The sequence below is a fragment of the Hippocampus zosterae genome, chromosome 11, assembly GCF_025434085.1.
Source record: "Hippocampus zosterae strain Florida chromosome 11, ASM2543408v3, whole genome shotgun sequence".
Lineage (NCBI taxonomy): Eukaryota > Metazoa > Chordata > Actinopteri > Syngnathiformes > Syngnathidae > Hippocampus > Hippocampus zosterae.
Window position 1 is genome coordinate 21730140 of NC_067461.1, and position 22798 is coordinate 21752937.

At 41.9% G+C, this 22798-nt stretch overlaps 2 protein-coding genes across 6 annotated transcripts in view; one reads left to right on the forward strand and one right to left on the reverse strand.

Moving 5' to 3' along the window:
* Nucleotides 1–22798, reverse strand: part of si:dkey-191g9.5 (rap1 GTPase-GDP dissociation stimulator 1) — a 214079-nt gene that overhangs the window by 23261 nt on the left and 168020 nt on the right. For both annotated transcript variants that reach the window (XM_052081088.1, XM_052081087.1), the window contains exon 2: nt 1433–2249. In XM_052081088.1, the coding sequence (XP_051937048.1) occupies nt 1433–1445 (13 nt within the window). In that variant the 5' untranslated portion in view covers nt 1446–2249. The remainder of the gene's footprint in view (nt 1–1432; nt 2250–22798) is intronic.
* On the forward strand, nt 6227–22152 carry galm (galactose mutarotase). Of its 4 annotated transcripts, XM_052081140.1 has the most exons (10): nt 6227–6374; nt 8539–8601; nt 9201–9407; nt 9542–9696; nt 11227–11340; nt 16953–17045; nt 17725–17806; nt 19636–19786; nt 19860–20034; nt 21640–22152. In XM_052081140.1, the coding sequence occupies exons 3-10, from the start codon at nt 9227–9229 to the stop codon at nt 21718–21720; spliced, it is 1032 nt and encodes a 343-aa protein (XP_051937100.1). In that variant the 5' UTR covers nt 6227–6374; nt 8539–8601; nt 9201–9226; the 3' UTR covers nt 21721–22152. The 4 variants fall into 4 exon arrangements, with proteins under 4 accessions (XP_051937100.1, XP_051937103.1, XP_051937099.1 ...); XM_052081143.1 differs by lacking the exons at nt 8539–8601; nt 11227–11340 and adding an exon at nt 6594–6844 and having other exon boundaries at nt 6258–6374; XM_052081139.1 differs by lacking the exons at nt 6227–6374; nt 8539–8601 and adding an exon at nt 6685–6844.

Sequence of the window (22798 nt, forward strand, 5' to 3'; positions counted from 1 at the left end):
AGTAAATTAATTTAAGCAACAAAAAAACTGAGGAGCCTTTGGGAGCCGAATAAGCCGGCTCTTTTTAGGGAGCCGATCCAAAAGAGCCGGCTCTCCAAAAGGAGCCGGAATTCCCATCACTCGTAGCGACTGTATAATGTTTGACGAACTGGCTCGCGCTCATGGCTGAGCAGGGCATGTTGGCGATAACGATGCGCTGATTGGCTGCTCTGAACTTAAGGTGTGCCCATACATAAGCGTCAGCATATACGATGCGCTGATTGGCTCCTTTGAACTTAAGGTGTGCCCATACATAAGCGTCACTCACGCATTCAAAATGGATGATTGTGTCAGGAGCATGCGCGACGCCACAGTGTGCTCACAGCTTCAGCCCAGGAGAGCCGCACACAGACAATTAGACAAGACGAATCGCGGGAGGTTTCGATTGTGTGCAGTTTTGCTCCCGTCTACCCGGGGATCTTTGCAGCTGTTTAACAGCAGAACACCGCAACATGTTAAATGAACATCCCAATGGCGTCCTCAAATAATATTTGCATGCCTCAGACATTGCATTCACCTTTAGTGGAAGAACAGCACTGCACATTCCTGTGCTCCCTTGTGTCAGTATTTAAAATGGTTCTTAACTCCTCTTCTGATATATTTTTCAATGATTTTAGAGGGGATGTGAAAAGGGGAATTTTACAAATGAAAATAATATTTTTGTTTTCATTTTTAGTATTTATTTTGGTAAAATGAGTATTTTGTTTTGCTTTTGTTAAATTAAGGGAAAAAAAGACAACTACTGTTTAACAAAGTTAAAGTAAAAAATGTCTTATTTCCCTAAAAGGGCTATTTCTATTATTAAGCAGGCACAACTTAACAAAATAAAAGAGTTCCTCTGCCTCAACACAATACCTCTCATAATTTGCTGTGTACTGGCAAAGTGAATAATTGTTATTTTCATGCACCCCATTCTTGGTTGGTTGTGAGGAGTGTTGATTTGTATAAGCTTGGCTTGACCATACTAAATGGGCATATAGCCCTGCTCCCCATGACCACCGTGCATGGGACCGGACCTTGGTCTTATAAAAAAAAAAAAGTGGACCGACAGCATTTCTAGTTGAGGACCACTGATTTAGAGTGTTCCGTTTACCTACCGTGCATATTATTGGGATGTGGAATGGGGCTAAAGCACTGAATGAATTAATGACCTGCAGTTTAGGAAGTTCTCCTGCTCACATGGATAAACAAGAGTCCTGCAGACGATAATCACCACAACTAATCCATTTAAAGTCAAATAAAAATAGCCTGGGAAGAGCAAAAAGGTGATGCACATTATCTAGCTATCTAGCTATTCAGTATATCTATCTATCTATCTGTCTGCTTATTTATCTGTCTGTCTGTCTGTTTGTTGGTCTAACTATAGTTTGCAGATCAATAAATAGTTACTCACCGGTGTCGGACATGGCTGCGATCAGGAGAATATTCTGCTACCGTCAGTGTTTCTATGGCTCCTTGCACTGTTTGTCGAGTGTCCTGGAGAGAGGTCTGTTTTGCAGAGGAGGCACTCACAGTGGAATTCAGATGAAACAAGCGTTTTTCTTTGACATTGTTATCTGTCTATTTCTAATCTTCTAATTTGTTTTGCAATCCCATTAATTAATGCCCTCTTCTCACTACTGCCTTCCTTCTCCCTCTATGCTTGCTATTTGGACAATGCATTCAATACGGGTGTCGTGTCCCATCAGAGGGCGCTATTTTGATTTCTTTCCAACATACCGGTAGTTCCCATACAGTACACTTGTACTTGTAGATTGAATCTGTTGTGGAAGATAAAATAAAATATTATCACCTTTATTAGTCCTACACTGGGGAAATATGCATAGTTTCAGTAGCAATGATAACCCTACATTGTCATCCTTGATAGCACCCTCTCCTTCACCTCACATATCAACCACATCATTCGTTTTGCATATTATCATCTTCGAAACATCCACCGGCTCCACTTTTCTCTCACTTCTCAGTCCACTGCTATACTTGTTCACACCCTCGTCACCTCGCGACTCGATTACTGTTATTCCCTCCTGCTCGGTCTCCCTCAAAATACCCTCCATAAGCTTCAGCTGGTCCAAAATTCAGCCGCCCGCATTATCACACTCACACCATACATAAACCATATTACACCTGTCCTCCAACATCTCCATTGGCTACCCATTTTACACCGCATTCAATATAAAATCCTGCTCCTCACATTCAAATCCATCCATAACCTAGCCCCTCCATACCTATCTGACCTCATCCATATTCCTACACCTGTGCGCTCTCTTCGTTCCTCCTCCTCTCTCTTCCTCTCTGGCAACCCCCCCCCCTCCCCCGTGATAGGAACTGATTCGCTGTGCCAATCCCTGAAGGGAAAAGCTGAAAGGAAAAGAAGATGAAGAAGACAGACCTTCTACGGCAGGGGTATAAAACTAATTTATGTTCCGGGCCACATTTTAGTTACCGTTTCCCTTGGAGGGCCGTTATGACTGAAACAATATAAGGAAGTAAAAACTAAAGGCCTATTCAACTAATATTAAGTTATTGTAACGAGGAGTTTGGTAATATGAAAATGCTTACAATATCTCTTTTATTTAGTACATTCATTCATTCATTCATCTTCCGGACCGCTTGATCCTCACTAGGGTCGCGGGGGGTGCTGGAGCCTATCCCAGCTGTCTTTGGGCAGTAGGCGGGGGACACTCTGAATTGGTTGCCAGCCAATCACAGGGCACACAGAGACAAACAACCATCCACGCTCACACTCACACCTAGGGACAATTCAGAGTGCTCAATCAGCCTGCCACGCATGTTTTTGGAATGTGGGAGGAAACCGGAGCACCCGGAGAAAACCCACACAGGCCCGGGGAGAACATGCAAACTCCACACAGGGAGGCCGGAGCTGGAATCGAACCCGGTACCTCTGCAGTGTGAAGCCTACATGCTAACCACTGGACTACCGGGCGATTTTGGTTCAGATTTTACCAAGCATCATGGAAGGGGACATGCTTGATTTGCTTTCGCGCACCATATAAATTGATGTGGTGTGCGAGATCTGCCCCCCAAGCCTGGAGTTTGGCACCTGTGCCCTTAGGTGACATGGAAGAAAAAAAAAATCTTGTAATGCTTGCTATCCTCCTGACTACCAGGATAAAAATGTTGTCCAATCACATTTATTTTGAAACTCCGCAATCTATGTGAAGTAATTGGACTACTCCAAAAGAAATATTTGAAATCCCACTACATTTTTTAAACAGGCTTGAACATTAAACACTTTAACATGTTCATAAGAGTCTTATAATTAAAATGCCAACAGCATTTCAAGACAAAATGTGTTTGGTAAAAAGTATTACTTTTCCTCTTCCCATAAAAAGTGCTTGCACTGAGGGAAGACATTTTCTTACTTTTTCTAGCCCCTACAAATTTGGTATCATTGGAAAGCACTAAATGTCCTCGTTAGAGTAACAAAGGGAGTTAATGCGATTGGATGCACGGGGTGGGAGATATTTAGGTTCACAAATGTCCTCACAGAGGACAAATTTAAACTACTGGTCGTCAGGAGGATATGTCACTAGAGAGGATCCATATTGTCGTGTTCTCGCTTGACAGCAAACCGACTTGATGATTTGTGTTGAAATCTTCTCATCTTGCTTCATAGCACACTTGTGCCATATCCAAATCATGTTTATTATAGTCCAATGGGTAACTGGATTTGACATTGAACCATACTACTGGTACAGTGTCAAATGTTGCAACACTTACTGTTGTCACGTCACGTGCCTGCCAGCAGGTGGCGGGTTTTTTCCCTCCGCCATCTGCACACCTGTCCGTAATTTCGGGCTGATTATCCTCCTTTATTAAGAGGCTCCGGCAGTCCTCTCACTGCCGGAGAATTCCTTACCGTGCCATTGCTCTCTCGTGCTATTTCCTCGATTGATATTACTCGTTGCCTTTTTGCCTTACGGTCACTACTCTTGTTATTCGCGTTGCATCTAAATTGTATTGCTCTAGATTACCGATTTCTGTACTTCCTCGCTTTTTGTTTTTCCGCGAGCGTTTTCGGTTGTTTTCCTTATTTCCTGGTCCTTATTTGACCAGCATTTTTTGTTACCGTTTTCCCTGTCGGGCTCTTTCTGTTCGTTATTAAAACCTTTTGTGTTTCATACAAGATCTTTTTTTGTCTGCTTTACCTGGGATCCACCTCGTTATGTTTGTTGTGCACGAGGCGATCTTTCATCGCCTCGGGCGCAACGTGACACTGTACGTATGTACATGATGACCATTAGACAGAACCAAGACAAGTGTAAAACTGAATGGGTTGGTATTATGTTGGAATACTTCACTTGGCCGATTGTGATGGCATGACCCTAACTGACCAACAAACGTCACCAGGATGGTCAACCTGATAAAGCTTTGACTCTTTTTCCAGATCAATACGGAAAAAGGGGCCGCCAAGTGGTCGACTGGTTAGTGAGTCGGCCTCACAGTGCAGAGGTGCAGGGTTTGATTCCTGTGTGGAGTTTGCATTCCTTTACTTAATTGTCAGTGTGTTTGTGTGTACTTGAATCAAGACATGAACTGCTCATTTGGAACGTCGGCCTTACAGTGCAGAGGTGCAGCTTTCGATTCTGGCTCCGGCCTTCCTGTGTGGAGTTGGCATGTTCTACCCGTGCCTGCATGGGTGTGAGCGCGGATGGTTGTTTGTCTCTGTGTGCACTGAGATTGACTCGCAACCGGTTCAGGGTGTCCCCCACCTACTGCCCAAAGTCAGCTGGGAGAGGCTCCAGCACTCCCCGCGACCCTTGTGAGGATAAGGGGATCAGAGAATCGATGTGTTTACATGATTTGGTCAATAGTTTGATTGGTTCCCAAATACATGACCTAAAAACCCGCACATTGATTGCGCTATGAAAATTAAATGAAATGTTACGAGACAAAGTTGTTTGATTTGCAATGACTATGCCGGCATTTTCGAGAGGTTCGTAGGTCAAGAGCGACATCTATTGGTGAAACTGTAATTTTGAGGAAAATCGATTGGGTAGATTTTGTACTTGAATATTCACAGTTTTTACATTATGTCCGGAATATTTATATAGTGCCCTATTTGTCCTTGTCTACAGAGGTAGAATATTGAAATGCTAATTTACCTGTGTTTTAAATATAGGCCTACATACTAACATAATTAATTTAAGATAAGATAAGATATCCTTTATTCGTCCTTTAGAATGTCCTATGGTTCAAAATATATTTAACTGTCGAATCCTTCGATATTTGTCTTGTATTTGTGAATAGAGGATCAATGCTTCAATATGTTCAAGGATGAACTCAAGGCCGAGTGAAAGTTTCAGACGATCCACCATCAGGAGTAAAGATCAGCCATCAACCTTTGATTCTCTCCTCTTTCATTTAGAACTGCTTCAAACAACAAAGTGTATGCAGGAAAAAATGGTAAAGATTGCTTCACTGTGAATGTTTTATGTTATGTTATGTTATGTTATGTTATGTTATGTTATGTTATGTTATGTTATGTTATGTTATGTTATGTTATGTTATGTTATGTTATGTTATGTTATGTTATGTTATGTTATGTTATGTTTTGTGTTATATTATTTTGTTATTCTATGTTAACTGTTTTGTAAAATGCTGTGTTACAGCGACAGCTGTTGTGAAAGCGTTTATGCGCAGGGCACAAAAATTACGAGCACTGGTATGGTTATTACCATCAAATATTAAATGCTATTTACTTTGAGTTAATACAATAATGTCTCTCCCAATACATTTGCTCACTTGAAACGTGCTCTGTCTTGAGTTGTTTAACACAACTAGATGTAAATATTATGACAAAAAAGCTGGACTTCTGAACTTCTGTCTCATATTCGTTTTTTGACCTGAAACCCAAATGCAGTATACTGTACAAGAAAGACAAAGGAATTGATCTTGTCGTTCCAATAACTTTGGAGGGAACTGTACAGTATCCTATACTGTACTGTCGTGTCTACGACACACCGTTATATGACCAATTCTGCGCCCTGCAACTCCACTCTGGCATGTGCTGTGGAACAAGGAATCGCGAGAAGGCGCAACAAAAAAATCGGCCAGAGGATGGCGGCGATACAGTACTGTACGCGGCCGTGTCTTGCCTGGCAGCATTTAGAAGAAAAAGATAGCTCGTGTTGACAACACGGACGTATATATATGAGGGACGCAGACTTGGACTCTCGCTGCTGACGCCAAAGAGCAGCCTTTGCGTTGCCACCTTGAGACCGAAAACTTCAGTTATTTTTTTCGTTCGTTGTTTGAGGGGCTCGCACTTCAATCGTTCATCAACTATTCGGTTCACAAACCATTCATCAAAGGTTAGTTTTGCATATGTAATCGAATATATGTTTTCTAAAGTACTTTGCTTTCATTTCAATAAAGGTTCTGACAAATATTGCATGCAAATCATTGGGGAGCACCCGGGAAAAAACACCCAAAAGTGGGAATTAATAACTGCATTTTTAACTATGAAATATGAATATACTTAATGATACAATCGTACGCTTCGCATTTTGGTATTTTCACCGCTGAGACAGAAAACGCCGCGGAGAAACCGATGCTCTGTCTTCAAGTCAAGTCAAGATGGCCCCCGGTGGCTTTACTTCACGATACGGCACGTAGGTGGTAGTAGTGAGTCCATCATATAAATATATCCGGGGGTTGTCAACGATTCTTGATTGAAAACTTCCTTACAGACCGTAGTGAAAGAGTAACAGGAAGTCATGTCCTAAACTACGACAAGAACGAAGAAAGTGAGTTGTGTCTTGACCGGGGTTCCAATTTTAAGGTGAAACGAAGTTTGGTTTCGGGAGTCAAAATAACAAGGCCACAGTTGAGCCAAACACTATTTTCTTAACAGGCTATGAACAGCACAACACTAGTTCGTACGATTCACTTGGTCTCCTTGGTCTGTTGAGAACCTTCGGTTTTCATCTCAACAGTATCTTTATAGCAACACTGCCCCCGAGTGTACAGTCAGAGAAAATAACAAAGGACTGCACCTTCGGACAGTCGGACACCCGTTTCACAAACTATCGATCCAGCCGTTTAAGAAAGCTAGGGGTGTGTGTGTGTGTGTGTGTGTGTGCGTGCGTGCGTGCGTGCGCGTGTGTGTGTGCGCGCTGACAGGTTTAGACTGTCATGTTGCGTCACTGTGCCGTGTACCTCAAGTGAGGAAGGACATATTACACTAGTGTCAGCAACAAAAGAGGCATTTGAACTGCTAATGTCATGGGAGCCATAGAGTCTTTGGAAATCTAAATTGAATACAAATATTATTTTCCCTTATCTTGTCAATTCTGTAGCAGTTGATTGTTGAACCGGGTCAAAGCGATATATCCACCATATTGTATGTATGTGGCTTTAATATTAACCATAAATTCGGCAAATAATATTGTAAAACTGAGATTGGATAATATACGATCAATAGCAATAATTGTGAATTAATCCACTGAGTCTTTGTTTGATGATAAATCTCCAAGGAGGAAACACAATTCACAATTTGCCATGTCCAATATGGTTAAGGTGTTGACGTACTCATTACATCATTTGTATATGTAATGTAAATTTTCTCTATGATAATACTTGCAGTTGTCGCAAAAGGCACCATTCAAGATGGGATCAGTAGTGCCCCCCTAGTGACGGATAATGCTCTATCGTTAGCCTCTCTCCCATGGCGTCAGGCACGGATGCTTTTTTTAGGAGGGGTGTGCGGGGGCACTGGAACCGAAGCGCTTTAAAAGATCGGTGACGGAAGACGTTTGAACGATGCCAGAAGGGTACCCAGATCGTGGACGAAGGGCGGATCGTTAAAATAGGGTAAAAAATAATGTTTGAAAAACCATGACCAATCGCCACCAAAATTCGCATGCACATCTCCACCTATCCCCACCTCAACCTCTGAAAATAGGTGGATTTTAAACTTTTTACTCCCCATAGTTGTTTACTGTAGAGAAAAAGCTGAATGTGGCTTATTGTTGGAAAACTGCAACCAATCGCCACCAAAGTTCATGTGCACATTTCTATTTATGCCCAAATCAATCGCTAAAAATATCAAAACAATCACTTCAATATTTTAGTGTTGATGAACATTAAGCATTTTGCATGTGAAGCTTGAGTGTCCTACGCCTATGAAGAGGAAGACAGTAATGTCCATAAAATCTCAAATATTGGTGTGATTGTTTAATTTTCAGACATTAACGTGGGCATGGGTGGGGGTGTGCACATGAATTTTGGTAGCGATTGGTTTTACTTTTCTTCCATTAAGAGACATTAAGCCTTTTCTCTATAGTGAACATTTATGAAGAGGAAATAGGTTAATGCCCATAAAATGCAAAATACAGTGGCGATTGAGTTGATAGTTTCACAGGTTGAAGTAGGCATAAGTAGAGGTGTGCATGTGAATGCTGATCGCGATTGGTCGCCAAGTGTTGTTGCAGTGCCTTTGGTTTATATATTCGAATAATGTTTCCTGTCTCTCAGGGTCCGAACCAATTGCCTGGGTTTCCTGCCATATTGCGACGGCTTTGATCACTGAGCATAATTGTTTGTGCCAATGCATCTGTGTTGTGAGCACATACAGTATTTCAGAACGTTTTGAGACTTTATATCAAACACAATCAGGGACTTCACTCAAATATAAGTGCATATAAATGACAATAACAATTAGGGTTGCTTGGGGAGGAAAATTCCAAGTACCGGTAAATTTCCGATGGCATGTTCGGCTGGGATATGTCATATGATATTCATGCAATGGGGTTAAAAAGTATGTCGCTTCAACGGATTTATTTGCAAGTAGAACTTGCAGTGATGAAGATTTTATCGAACAACAAAAATGTGAATGTTGAGTTACAGTATATACTACCCATCCCTCAGCGCAACCCACTTGACAAAAAATGCACATTTCATAAAAAAAAATACCAACAAAGTCCCAGTCAAAATGTAAATGGGAACAGCCCATCTCCAATCTCCAAAAAGTCCTATTAATTTTGCAAATTAAAAAAAGCATGATCAATGTCTGCCTTATTCCAGTTAAAGGTTCGAACTTTCATATAATTTTGCAACCCTAATAGTAACAGTTATTCGAAATATTTATCATGGGGTAATTATATTCCAATAAAAACATGTATTTCCCATGTTTGCAGACACAGCCACATCTTGTGTGAATAAGATGACGCAAGTCAGAAGTCAGCCATGGGGGCAGTTGTCCAGCAAGGTGGATCTGTGGACGCTCCAGTCCTCTCAAGTGAAAGTGGAGGTCCTGACACTGGGGGCGATCATTAGGTCTGTTTGTAGCAAGGGCAAAGACGGTCAGATGGAGGATGTTGTCTTGGGTTATGATGACCTGGAAGGTAAGCGGTCGGGCTATATAAGTGAGACATATTGTGTGGTTAGGGTTCGTGCATGACTGCTTTAAAATGTGTTCAACCATGGAAGACAAACTGGATTGTATGACTTAAAAAACACACCTGTCTGCTGTTGACAGGTTACGTGTCAGACAAGCGGTTCTTTGGAGCTGTGGTTGGCCGTGTCGCCAACAGGATTGCTCAAGGACGTTTTGTAGTCGAGGGAAAAACATACCAATTAGAGATCAACAATGGACCTCATGCTCTACATGGAGGCCTCCGCGGCTTCAATAAGGTAAGACAAAATAGAAACTACATAACTCACTCAATCCGACTTAATCAGTAATCAGATGTGAAAGTAAAAGCCGATTTTCTTTATTTTATTTGTTCATTCAATTTACTTCTACCTTTTGTCCCCATGCTGTACAGAGAATTCTAAGTAACTGCACACTAATTTTGAGATTAAGAAAAAAAATCTAAATAAAAATGGAAAGCTCTACTCAGGTCTGATCTCTATCAATTGAATCTTTTTTCTTTTATTCCACATTTCACATCTATCAAATATTTGTTAGATCAGTTATGAATTATACTCTATCTAGCTAGCGAGCTAGCTATTTATAAAATATTTTTGTATTTGGAAAATGTTATAGAATATTCACGTATTCAATTAAAATATATTTTTGCTTAGATCCAGAGCAATTTGTTTACATAAGAAAATAAGACATTTTCATTAATAATGAACAGGCATTTGGTCTCTTTAGTTTTTTTAATTAACATTTTTATTTTTTCAAATTAACATTGTACGTAGTAGCAAACATTATTCTCTTAACTGGAAACATTTCCAGTAAAACAAACACTAATTAAACATAAAATAACAAAATATGAAAACATAAAAAATACAAATAAATGAAACGCAATTGAAACTTTGCATATGTTGTATAAAAGTAAGGCATTCCAAAAATATCATTAAAAAAATCCATATACAGCCTTTGTGTTGTGCAAATAATTTCAGCAACACTTTGCAATTCAAGCAGAACTGGGATTTTGTTTTGTGGCATCTAGCAAGCAAAAGCATTTGAGCAGGACCTTGGAACATTTGAAAATTAACATGAACAAAATGCTCATTAAATATTTTCAGTTATTTCGTAAGCCCCCCAATAAAATGGCATCCAGGTATGGCCGCTTCAACTTGTTTTCCCGGGGAGACAATTAACCTCTGTGGCCATGGTGTCAGTACTATATATGTCTTAGAGCACATTAGAGCGCAGATGACAGATGACAAGAGTGTAAAGGTGCTATAAAGGTTCTGAATATTTTGCTGAATAATTTGCTCCTGATATTTAACATTTAAAATGCTTCTTTAAAGGGGACTTATTGATAAAGAAAAAAAATGTATTCAATGTTATGTGTTATATATAACAAAGGCAGGTTTATTGTTTTTATGCTTATTTTTGAAACATATGTCTTGTTGATAAAGATGTTGCAGATTAGATTTCCTTCAAACACACAAAATCACACCATTGTTTCTTCATCACAGCATAGTTACCATTATTAACTCTGTCTGGGACAGCGGTTTCTACAGTGGACAGCTAATCAGGTTATCAGGCTGCAGGGAAAGCGTTAAAAAAATAATTGTTTTTTTTTTTTTTTTTTTTTTTTTTAGAGCTTGTGCCTCAAGTGAGGAGGCACAAATAACTTGGTGGGCGGGCCCCGACCACTATGTGACTTTTCTTCACTGCATTGCTTTGTTTTGTGAATTTTTCTTTTCAGTACTAGCTCAAACCTTGCTGAATCGTGATCATCTATCGTATGGTTCTCTGTTTAGGCAATTTGGATTGCTACAGCAGTGAAAGATGGTGTGAAATTGTGTCTTACCAGTCCAGATGGAGACCAGGGCTACCCTGGAACGTTACTGGTCTCTGTTACCTACACACTGCAGGTAAACAACTAGACAGTGGTACGCCACAGTATCACGACAAACTGCTCCGCTCCAAGATTGAACACTTACCAGATTAAACTACAAACCTCTTAAATTTGCAAGTAGTGGTGGGAATATCTTGCCAACTGGCGGTTTGGTATGCCTGCAATTTGATTTCCAAGTACACTGATCAACATTTTTGTGCAAAGAAAGGTCCAGCGATTGAAGCGCATTTTGATGTCGCTGAATCCGAAAATGACAAACTCGTTGTGTAAAAAAGTGCTATACGCAAGTTATATATATATATATATAGAGAGAGAGAGAGAGAGAGAGAGAGAGAGAGAGAGAGAGAGAGAGAGAGAGAGAGAGAGAGAGAGAGAGAGAGAGAGAGAGAGAGAGAGAGAGAGAGAGAGAGTTTGGATTGGAGTGGATGTTTTTGCAGTAGTAAATTGTGCTATCATCATAGCATGTCGAGTCTGAAATACCACTTAATGGCTAAGCACACAGCTGATGTGTGTACTCCGCCCCCTTGTCTAAGACAGACAGTTATGGATCATTTCAAAGAGAAGAAAATTGATAAAACGACGAAGAACAACTTTGCTGAAGCCATAGCTAAATGTATGGCTACTGCATGCAAGGCTGTCACCATTGTCCACAGCCAGACTCAAGCTGAAATCATTCGCATTGCGTCTAACGACTCCACTACGGATTGCCAGCGAAAGCCTCCATTACAAGCTATGAACAGAAATTGTACGTAGCGGAGAAGGCTAAGTTACACCAAGCGGGAGAAGACACTGTTTCGGGAGAGAAATAAGAGCAGGCATTCTGTTCAGTTCGATGTTTGGAACTATTTTGTGTTGGAAGGTTACCGTGTTCCGTGACATATAAATAACAGGGGTGGAGCTTCTCTGTGTTCGTCTGACACCGATGGTGCGCTGACGCACGTCGAGAGTTCAGCGGTGCAGTCGTAGCGACCATACTGAAAATAAAACGTCTCCCGTGTTGTCATCTAACCAAGTGTAGTCACCCGAAATGATGTCTACATAAAACCGTAGAGAGACTTGCGCGCAAGAAGGATCAACAGAATCAACATAGCGTGACTGCTGTGTTCAAAGCAAACTTGCGAAAAACGAAGTATGCAACCATGGCTTAAATCCACTATAGGCTGAGTACTAGTTTACCTTAGATGTGCACTTTATAATTTTACTAGCTGGTTCGCCGCCCTCCGGTTCATGTTCATGTAAAATTGAAAATCGAAATAGTTATTTCAGTAAATATTTGCATTTTGAACATATAAAACTGATTCATGATTCCATGTTGATGAGAGCATTAAAATGGGGAAAAATAGGACAAAAAATATCAAAGGAAATTCAGAAACGATAAAAAATGCATGAGTAATCACGATTAATTTTTAGTCCATTTGTTAATTATGACAGTTGCGTTTTTAATTAGAATAAATATTTTCATTGTTTGCCAGCTATAATATTAAAAAAAAAAAAAAAAACTCAACTCACCCCTCGGGTGGTGTCCGTCCCTCATTCAGCTCGGGTCCTCTACCAGAGGCCAGGAAGCTTGAGGGTTCTGCGCAGTATCCTTGCTGTTCCCAGCACTGCACATTTCTGGACTGAGATGTCCGATGTTGTTCCCGGGATCTGTTGCAACCACTCATCTAGTTTGGGGGTCACTGCCCCAAGTGCTCCGACCACCACAGGCACGACTGTCACCTTTACCTTCCAGGCTCTCTCCAGCTCCTCTCTGAGCCCTTGGTATTTCTCGAGTTTCTCATGTTCCTTCTTCCTGATGTTTCCATCACTTGGGACCGCTACATCCACTACAACGGCTTTCCTCTGCCCTTTCTCTATGATCACGATATCTGGTTGGTTCGCCATTACCATCTTGTCAGTCTGGATCTGGAAGTCCCACAGGATCTTCGCTTTGTCATTCTCCACCACCTTCGGAGGTGTTTCCCATTTTGACCTTGGGGTTTCCAGTCCATACTCCGCACAGATGTTTCGGTAGACTATGCCAGCCACCTGGTTATGGCGTTCCATGTAGGCTTTCCCTGCCAGCATCTTACACCCTGCAGTTAGGTGTTGGATCGTCTCAGGTGCCTCTTTGCACAACCTACACCTTGGGTCTTGTCTGGTGTGGTATATCTGGGCCTCGATGGCTCTGGTGCTCAAGGCCTGCTCCTGAGCAGCCAGGATGAGTGCCTCTGTGCTGTCCTTCAGGCCAGCCCTCTCTAGCCACTGATAGGACTTCTTGAGATCAGCCACTTCAGTTATGGTCCGGTGGTACATCCCGTGTAGGGGCTTGTCCTCCCATGATGGTCCCTCTTCCAGCGCCTCATTCTCTGTTCCCCATTGTCTGAGACATACTCCGAGTACGTCATCCGTTGGAGCCTTCTCCTTGATGTATTCATGGAGCTTGGATGTTTCATCCTGGACAGTGGCTCTCACACTCACTAATCCCCGGCCTCCATCCTTTCGGCTTGCGTACAGTCTCAGGGTGCTGGATTTGGGATGGAACCCTCCATGTATGGTTAGGAGCTTTCGGGTCTTAACGTCCGTGGTCTGAATCTCTTCTTTTGGCCACCTTATTATTCCTGCAGGGTATCTGATCACTGGCAGGGCATAGCTGTTTATTGCCCGGGTCTTATTCTTGCCATTGAGCTGGCTTCTTAGGACTTGCCTCACTCGCTGGAGGTATTTGGCCGTAGCCGCTTTCCTTGTTGCCAGTTCGAGGTTGCCACTGTCCTCAATGTCTGCTATTGTTTCTTCAGGGAGTGAGACCCCTTCAGTGCGGACTACCCTTCCTCTCTTAGTCACCATCCGACTACATTTCTCAAGCCCGAATGACATCCCGATGTCGCTGCTGTAGATCCTGGTTGTGTGGATCAGGGAATCTATGTCCCTTTCGCTCTTAGCATACAGCTTTATGTCATCCATGTAGAGGAGGTGACTGATTGTAGCTCCATTTCTGAGGCGGTATCCATAGCCTGTCTTGGTGATTACTTGGCTCGGGGTCCTATGCAGAACAGCAGTGGGGAGAGTGCATCACCTTGGTATATGCCACATTTGATGGACACTTGGGTAAGTGGCTTGCCATTGGCTTCAAGTGTGGTTTTCCACATCCTCATCGAGTTCGCAACGAAGGCTCTTAGGGTCCTGTTCACCTTATACAACTCCAAGCATTCAGTGATCCATGTATGTGGCATCGAGTCATAGGCTTTCTTGTAATCAATCCAAGCCGTGCACAGGTTGGTACGTCGGGACCTGCAGTCTTGTGCGACTGTTCTGTCAACCAGGAGCTGATGTTTGGCTCCTCTGGTATCTCTACCAATGCCCTTCTGTGCTTCGTTCATGTATTGATCCATGTGTCCACTTATCTTAGCCGCAATGATGCCTGACATGAGCTTCCATGTTGTGGAGAGACAGGTTATTGGCCGATAGTTGGATGGGGCTGCACCCTTCGAGGGATCCTTCATGATCAGGATCGTTCGCCCTTCGGTTAGCCATTCTGGGTGAGTCCCATCCCTCAGCAGCTGGTTCATTTGTGCTGCTAGGCGCTCATGGAGTGCTGTGAGTTTCTTTAGCCAGTAGGTGTGGACCATGTCTGGGCCTGGTGCTGTCCAGTTCTTCATATCTGAGACTCTTTCCTGTATGTCTGCCACTGTTATGGTAACTGGGTTCTGTTCAGGGAGGTTGTTGTGCTCCTCTCTCAGGGTCACCAGCCATTGTGCACTGCTGTTATGTGCAACCTCCTTCTCCCATATGCCTTTCCAGTACCTTTCAGTTTCCAGTCTTGGTGGGTCAGCTCTGTTGTTAGGACCCTGCCACTGAGCGTACACTTTCGCAGGTTGTGTTGCGAACAGCCTGTTTATTCGTCTGGCCTCATTCTCTTTCGTGTACCGCTTTAGGCGACTGGACAAGGCTTGGAGCCTTTGATTGGCAGTTTCGAGTGCTTCAGGTATGGTCATCTGGATGTACCTCTCGGGTGTCGGTCTTTTCATCACACCTCTCTGGGCCTTAGCCTCCAACCGTCTTTTCCATGGTGGGTAACGTATCTCATGGCTTCCATGGTTGCTCTTATAGCCCAGAGTCTCCAGGATCACTGATGCTGAAGCGTACATCAGCTCATTGGTTTCTGTGATCGTTACGGTAGGGATCGCCCTCAGTGCTGCATTCACACTTTCTATGAGACTTTCAGATGGTACTTCACATAGCCGTTGTAATCGGTTTCTAGGTTGCCCAGCTTTCATTCTCGCCATGATCTTAACTTTCAGGTCAGTTGCTGCCTCGCTCAGCATTTCATTCATTGGGGCTGGCCACCCAATCTCATCATCTGCATTCATTGGGGCTTGCGTCCCAATCTCTTGTATGACCTCCTCCTCTGATCTGGCAGCCTGGGGCCCTTCACCATGGAACCTGCGTTGTACCTCATCAATCTCAAGTTGTGACAGCAGTTGCCGTTTGTGGATGTTGGAACACTGAGCTACTAGTTGTTTCGCGGTCAACCGTGACTGTGGGTTTCGAAGTAACCATTTAGCCCACATTCTCTGCATGTAACCCCTCTGACTAGGGTTGCTTGAGTAGTAGCATTCCAACAGAGCCATGTTATCGCATCTCGCCCATCTCCGCTTTGTTCCAGTAGCCCATTTTTCATCAAGGTGCTCTGGTTCCCCAGCACCTGACGCAGACCTTGTTTGGCCGGGCGACGTCTGAGCCGGCATGTCATTCGTTTTATTGTCTCTCATCATTGTATGAGGTAGGCATTAGCGTGAAGGATCTTGCCCAAGGACCCACACAGGATGGTGTTATGTGCTCATTTTTCATTTTTGCCCCAAGCGGGATTCGAACCACCGTCTCCCGTATGCCAAGCCGATGCCTTACCAACTGAGCTATCCAGCCGCTTTATTATATATATATATATATATATATATATATACACACACACATACATACACAGTACATACATACACACACACACATTGGTATTTTCTTTATGCTGCAACTTTGATGACGTACTTTTCCTGCTCGGAAGATGGCAATCGTTATCGCAGCGATCCTTTCATATGCAAATTATGCATATTATGCAAATACGCATGTGAAAATCAAGGAAAATTTGAGAAAATTATATTTGTTTCATGTTGTCTTTCATGTCTGATTGTGTTCTTAAACTTGAATTATATAGATCAGGCATGTCCATCTCCGGTCCTCACGGGCCGATGTCTTGCCTGTTTTCCATCCATGTATGCACACACACACACACACACACAAGCACACACAAAGATTCCATTTAATACCTCAATCAAATTGTTCATGCAATAGTTCACAATAATGGTGGTAGTGGTGGGAAGGTGACAACTTTAAAAAAAACCCTGGCATTTCAAGTGTGTGTGTGTGTGTGTGTGTGTGTGTGTGCGTGTGTGTGTGTGTGTGTGTGTGTGTGTGTGTGTGTACACCTCTAAAATCAAATGATTTTTTTTTTTCAATCAAAGTTGATCCGACTAGGATTTCAGGCCAACAATAGGGTATTGTATTCCTTGAGTTTAAAACCACAATTTTCAATACTTAAACTGATTTGTGTTCCTAAATGTTGAATAATTTTCACTATTTTTGTATTCTGTACAGGGGGAAACACTAACTACAGAGTATCAAGCCCAGTCTTCTAAAACAACGCCAATCAATCTCACCAACCACTCCTATTTCAACCTTGCTGGAAAGGTAAAAATACATGTTCGAGGACCTATTTTAAATCTAAAACTGATTGTTACAAATAATTCCTCAAGTGAGCTGAAAAGAGTTCATTGATAATTAATTGACTTGTATGTTCGACAATACGCAAATTGCAGATGCTCCAGTGACGTAGTGTTCAAGCATTCATAGTGGAAGCTCGCGGACAAGACGGACGTTAGCCAAAAGCTAACAATTTGACGCTAACCCCGACCCCCGCCAGCCATAATAGATTCATATCAGCAGCAAGGTACAATACAATACATATTTAGTTATATAGTATAGACTTTTCAGTAGCAGTAAATAGATGCAAATTCTTGAAGTCTAATTTGTTTTCCAGTGTTGAAAGAGTGTTGTTTTGTTAAGCTAGGTTTCGATACTTGTGGAACAAAAATATAACCGCATGAACACTTAAAAGTGCAGTTTCATTGTAGTAATTGATGAAAGTCAGTCATCTATTCCTCTTTTGTCCATGCTGTAGTCGGAGTAAAAAAAAGATGAGTACCAAACCATTGCAGGGTTTCCAATGAAATTCTGCGTTGCTGGATATAACCAGATTAATCATCTTAATACTTGGATGGAAAGCATTTGCAATGACAGCCTGAACTTTGGAGCCCACGGACTTCACCAAATTGTGAATTTTCAAGTTATGTTTTGTGTGTTTGTACAGGCTGCAGATAATATCTACGACCATGAAGTGTCCATCATTGCTCATTCTTACTTGCCAGTTGATGACACGTCTATTCCCACAGGTAAAACCATTTAATAGTTGTCTGTAAAATGCAACCCGAAATTTCTTGCAGATTATAGCAGATACGAAAATGAACACGCTCAATAGTTACTTGTAGTTTATCTAAACTTTAATTTGCTTGGCTCAGACCGCAAATAAATTGAGTATAAAACAGGGATGGGCAACTGGCAGCGGCTCTTCGTGGCCCCCTCAATTAGTTACCACCAATACAAAGTGCAATTATAAACTCTACTCTACCTGCATCTGAGGAGTCGCCATTCCCAGATTTGTTTTTCAATATGTAATTGCATATTGAAGGTCTCTCTCCATTTAAAAAATATTTTTAGGGTCTTAAAATCACTCCCTAATAGCGGGGGTTCACTGTATGGTTTTGAATCGTAATATCTCTAGTCACCTCTAGATAGCAGACATCGTTTAGAATGTGAGTATGTCAAATAATTTTTGGCAGATTCTTAATGACATGCGGGGCAAAATTAGCTACAGGAATAGTTTAGAATTTTTTTAATGTATTTGATTTTTGTGAAAAAAATGTGCAAAATGAGTTCTTGTACATACTTGCTGTTGGTTTGCTGTTCAGTAGGCATGAGCTGATATGTTTGCACAGTTTGAGAACCGTTAGCCCAAATTTTTCTGTTTCACGTTATTAAAATCACAGCTTTAAGATGTCATTTTTTTTTAAAAAAATGTGACATTTTCTTCATTGAACACTGTTTTATTTCTCTCTCTCTCTCTCTCTCTCTCTCTCACTGAGAGAGTTCAACCTGAACTAAATACATGTTGAAAGGTGCATAAAGCCTTTTGTTTAGGTCTGACACTCAATTTCAGTTTTTATTGCTTTAAATGCATTTTCAGGCCGAGCTGAGCTGGTTTTCTGAAGTTGCATGTTTCTTCATCTGGATTAGTTGCATGATGAAATTAATGTTCATTTCGGCTTCAGGATGTCAACCTGTCTCTCTCTCTCTCTCTGAACATCTATATATATATATTGCGCGTCATCCCGCACGCGGTCTGTCCTTCCGTCTGTCCCTTTTCAAAACGTACCTACTTCACCGCGCCGCTGCGCGCCGCCACTGCGCCGCCACTGCTCCGCTCAGGCAGTGGCTCACTACGATCGCGCGGGCATCTTGGCGAAAAAATGTTGTCTACCCACAAGCATTGCAATGAAATTGTTAGTTATTTAGTAGAGCTAAACATCTCTTTATTTTCGCGATAAGCAATGAAGATGAACAAAAAGTTGAACCAAGCAACAACACTTTTGTGGGCCGAAGGCCCACCTTACCAGCCTTCCGCAGGAACTAGCTGATGAGCCGCCCGGAGGGCGGCGAACCACCACCGTACCAGCCTTCCGCAGGAACTAGCTGATGAGCCGCCCGGAGAGCGGCGAACCAGCTAGTACAGTATATTCTCATATATTCTATATTCTCTGAGAGAGAGAGAGAGAGAATACCGTCTCTCCCCTATAAGAAAGAAAGAAGGAAATAAAGAAATGACATTCTTATGTTTTCATTTTTCTGAGTACGTCACAATGTCCCAGAAGGGGTGGGTGGGGAGAGGCAGGACCTCTCGTCATTAACTTTAGAGAGGCACTCGTTAAGTGATCTCTGCAAACAGCCAATCGTATTGCAGCTGCGCACAAGTCCCCGCAAAAAACAAAAGAAAACATAATTCCCGGTGACTGACAGCTTTAGCGGTAATTGAAATTTTGACTTTTTAAAACCACGGTAAACCGTCAAACCGACTATTGTAGGATGAAAACATTGTTTCATCATTCACCAGGTTCTTCATTTAGATTTACCATTCAGAAAGTAAACATTTTTGTTCCATTTCCAGGTGAAATCAAAGTCGTGGATGGCTCACCCTTTGACCTCAGGCAAGCTGTTCTGATTGGTCCTAGGCTAAAGAAAGTTCCAGGTGGGGGATTTGACCACAACTTTTGTCTGTCGTCACCTGGAGAGCCATGGACTGAGAGGGTTGCTGCTAGGTTAGCCTCATCGTTATGAAAAACACAGACGCATCCTCGACATTTGTCTCACATTGCCACCCTGTAATTTCAGGGTTTCTCACTCAGCCAGCGGTCGCATTTTAGAGGTTTCAACCAGCCAACCAGGAATCCAATTCTATACAGCTAACGTCTTGGATGGCTCTATCATCGGTAAAGGTGGAGTTCAATATGGGAAACACTGCTCTTTCTGTTTGGAGACACAGAATTGGCCGAATGCTGTCAACCAGGTATGCAATTCACTCAGAAAAACACATTGTGAGCTCTATTAAATGCGATGCTGTTTGTAATGCGCTACTTGAAATGATCAATTTGTGGTACAAGGAAATGAAGTTGAGCAGACTCGCTATCGTACTGTGTTAAACGAGACCCTCAAAATTGGTGTCCGAAGACATTTTTTAGAGGAATGATCAAATATTCATGATGATTGAGGATAAATTCAAATACAGTGCACTCCGCTTAATAGAACACCGGTTAATAGAGTAATCCGCTTAATAGAGCAAAAGGCTCTGGAACAGATTTGCCTAATGCAATTTCCTATAAAGATACTCCGCTTAGTAGAACAGATCTCCGCTTAATAGAACAGGCCGTAAGCAATGAACATTGTAAACTAGTGGTTTTCGAAGTGTAGCTATCGCGATACTGTACCACTATCGCGAGAAAACGCGGTGGTTCTAGCCGTATACAGTAACAGGTAGCACGCGTCACTCCACACATAGACACACGCACGTCACAATGGCTTCAACTTCATTCAAGAGACGAGAGAGAGACGAAGTGTAGCTATCGCGATACTGTACCACTATCGCGAGAAAACGCGGTAGTTCTAGCCGTATACAGTAACAGGTAGCGCGCGTCACTCCACAGATAGACACACGCACGTCACAATGGCTTCAACTTCATTCAAGAGACGAGGGCTATCACCTGCGGATAAGAAGGACATACTCAGACGATACGATGCATTGCCGGATTCTCAGAAGGTACGCCCGCGGTTTCCAGGACTTCCCTCTTATCCAGCGCATTGAGAGGGAAGTCAACCGCGAAATTACGGACTCCTGTTTCCAGACAAAAGTAACGAAATTTTTCTCGTGATTTGAGATGTTTGACTGAAGTTGATTAAAGTCGTTGTTTTGTTGTTTGATTAAAGATATGGACGTCCACAGTCGAAATATCTCTTCAAACTCGTCAGCAGGGGTTTTTCTGCGTGCATAACTTGGTCGTCGACGTGTCTGAAGGTGTACCTAATAAAGTGTCTCCGGTTAATAGAAACCCCGCTTAGTAGAACAGAAGCGCTTCGGCCCAATGGTGTTCTATTAAGCGGAGTGCACTGTACCAGAATCACCTTTTGACTAGGGCTGAGCAGTTATTGAAAATAATCTAATTGTAACCCCCAACCCCCATCACACAAAATTGCGTTTTTTTTTCAAGGTCCTTTTCTCAAGAGTTCATCTTTATGAAGCAAAAAATATTAGTGATGTACCGTTAATTAAAGGATCAGACCGATATTGGGGTGAAAAAATTACCTGTATAGTCTGATATCAGCAAAATTAGATCCACATTGAACACTGCCCCAAATACATAACGATGAAGTGACAGTGAGCAATTTGTTAACACGGCAGAGGTTTATTTGAACCAAGCTTTCAGCTGCGCCCAATTTCACGATGTGATGACAAAAAAATAGATCTTTAACACGTTCAACCAGCCAAAGTCTCCTTGAGTCCAAAAACAATATTTATTCCTAAATATTGAAACTTGGGGTAAAACGTCTCGTAAGCGCACACATATAATAATATTCAGTCGCAATAAAATAATAACAGTCGCTTTGTGTCTTTTATTAGGCTTCATTTCCTGGCTGCCTTCTTCATCCTGGCGAAGAATATCGACACGTGACTCGTTACACATTCACTTGTGCTGACTGAGGTGGTTGATGCTTCACAGATTGTTTGATCCCTGTGATAACTATGTTCATTGACATGAGGCCTGGAAGTATATCTAATGTACATTCCATTTAATGACTTTTTTGTATGCATATGATTTGCCAATCCCTGAAATATTCTGTCAATTTGTGTCGCATTGTTTTGTGTACAACTCTTCAGTAAAGAGTGTTCAACATCTTCACAGTGAACTTCCCAGAACAAGAAGTGGCATTTTATGGGAAAGAAGCACTTCTGTATTTGTTATTTTGAAATCTGTATCTGTGAAATATACTACGTTTTTAATACTCCTTTCAATCATCCATCCATCCATCCATTTTCCGTTTATCTTCACAAGGGTTATGGGGTGTGCTCAGTGGCTATTCAAAAAAATCACATCATTTGATAATCATTCATTGGATGAAAAATAATTCCCAATAGCTCACAAATTACAAAAACTAAACTGTAATAGTGTCTGTTAGTAATTGAACTATATGAACATGACCCATACCGTATACAGTAAAGAGATGGTGTCAAACATACGGCTCGCGGGCCGGAACCGGCCCTCGAGGATTGATCAGGCCTGCAGGACAATTTAAATGTGAAAAAAATGCATAAAAGACTATTTTAATAAAATGCAATTCATGGATTATCCGCTAGGGGCCATACTGCTTTCTCTTTAGTTGGTAAAGTGCAGGCAGGGATTATATTTAGATTTTATTTGCACATGTGTAAATTGTTCAAAAATTATTTTCTTTAGAAATCTCGTTTCATCTTAAAATGCATGACTATATTTTTCAATAAAAATTGCTTGTTCAAAGTTTTGTGCCTTTGTACAATCAGTGGGATCAGTTGCAATGCAATCATTTGTCAAAGGAAATCCAAGATGTTTTTGCGCTTCACAAAACCCAAACAAAGGAAAGAGATGATATTTTGGATATTTTTTGTATGGTATAATTTTAATGCCCCTGCGTGAGCCGTCACCTTACCGTGGTGGAGGGGTTTGCGTGTCCCAATGATCCTAGGAGCTAAGTTGTGTGGGGCTTTATGCCCCTGGCAGGGTCACCCATGGCAAACAGGTTCT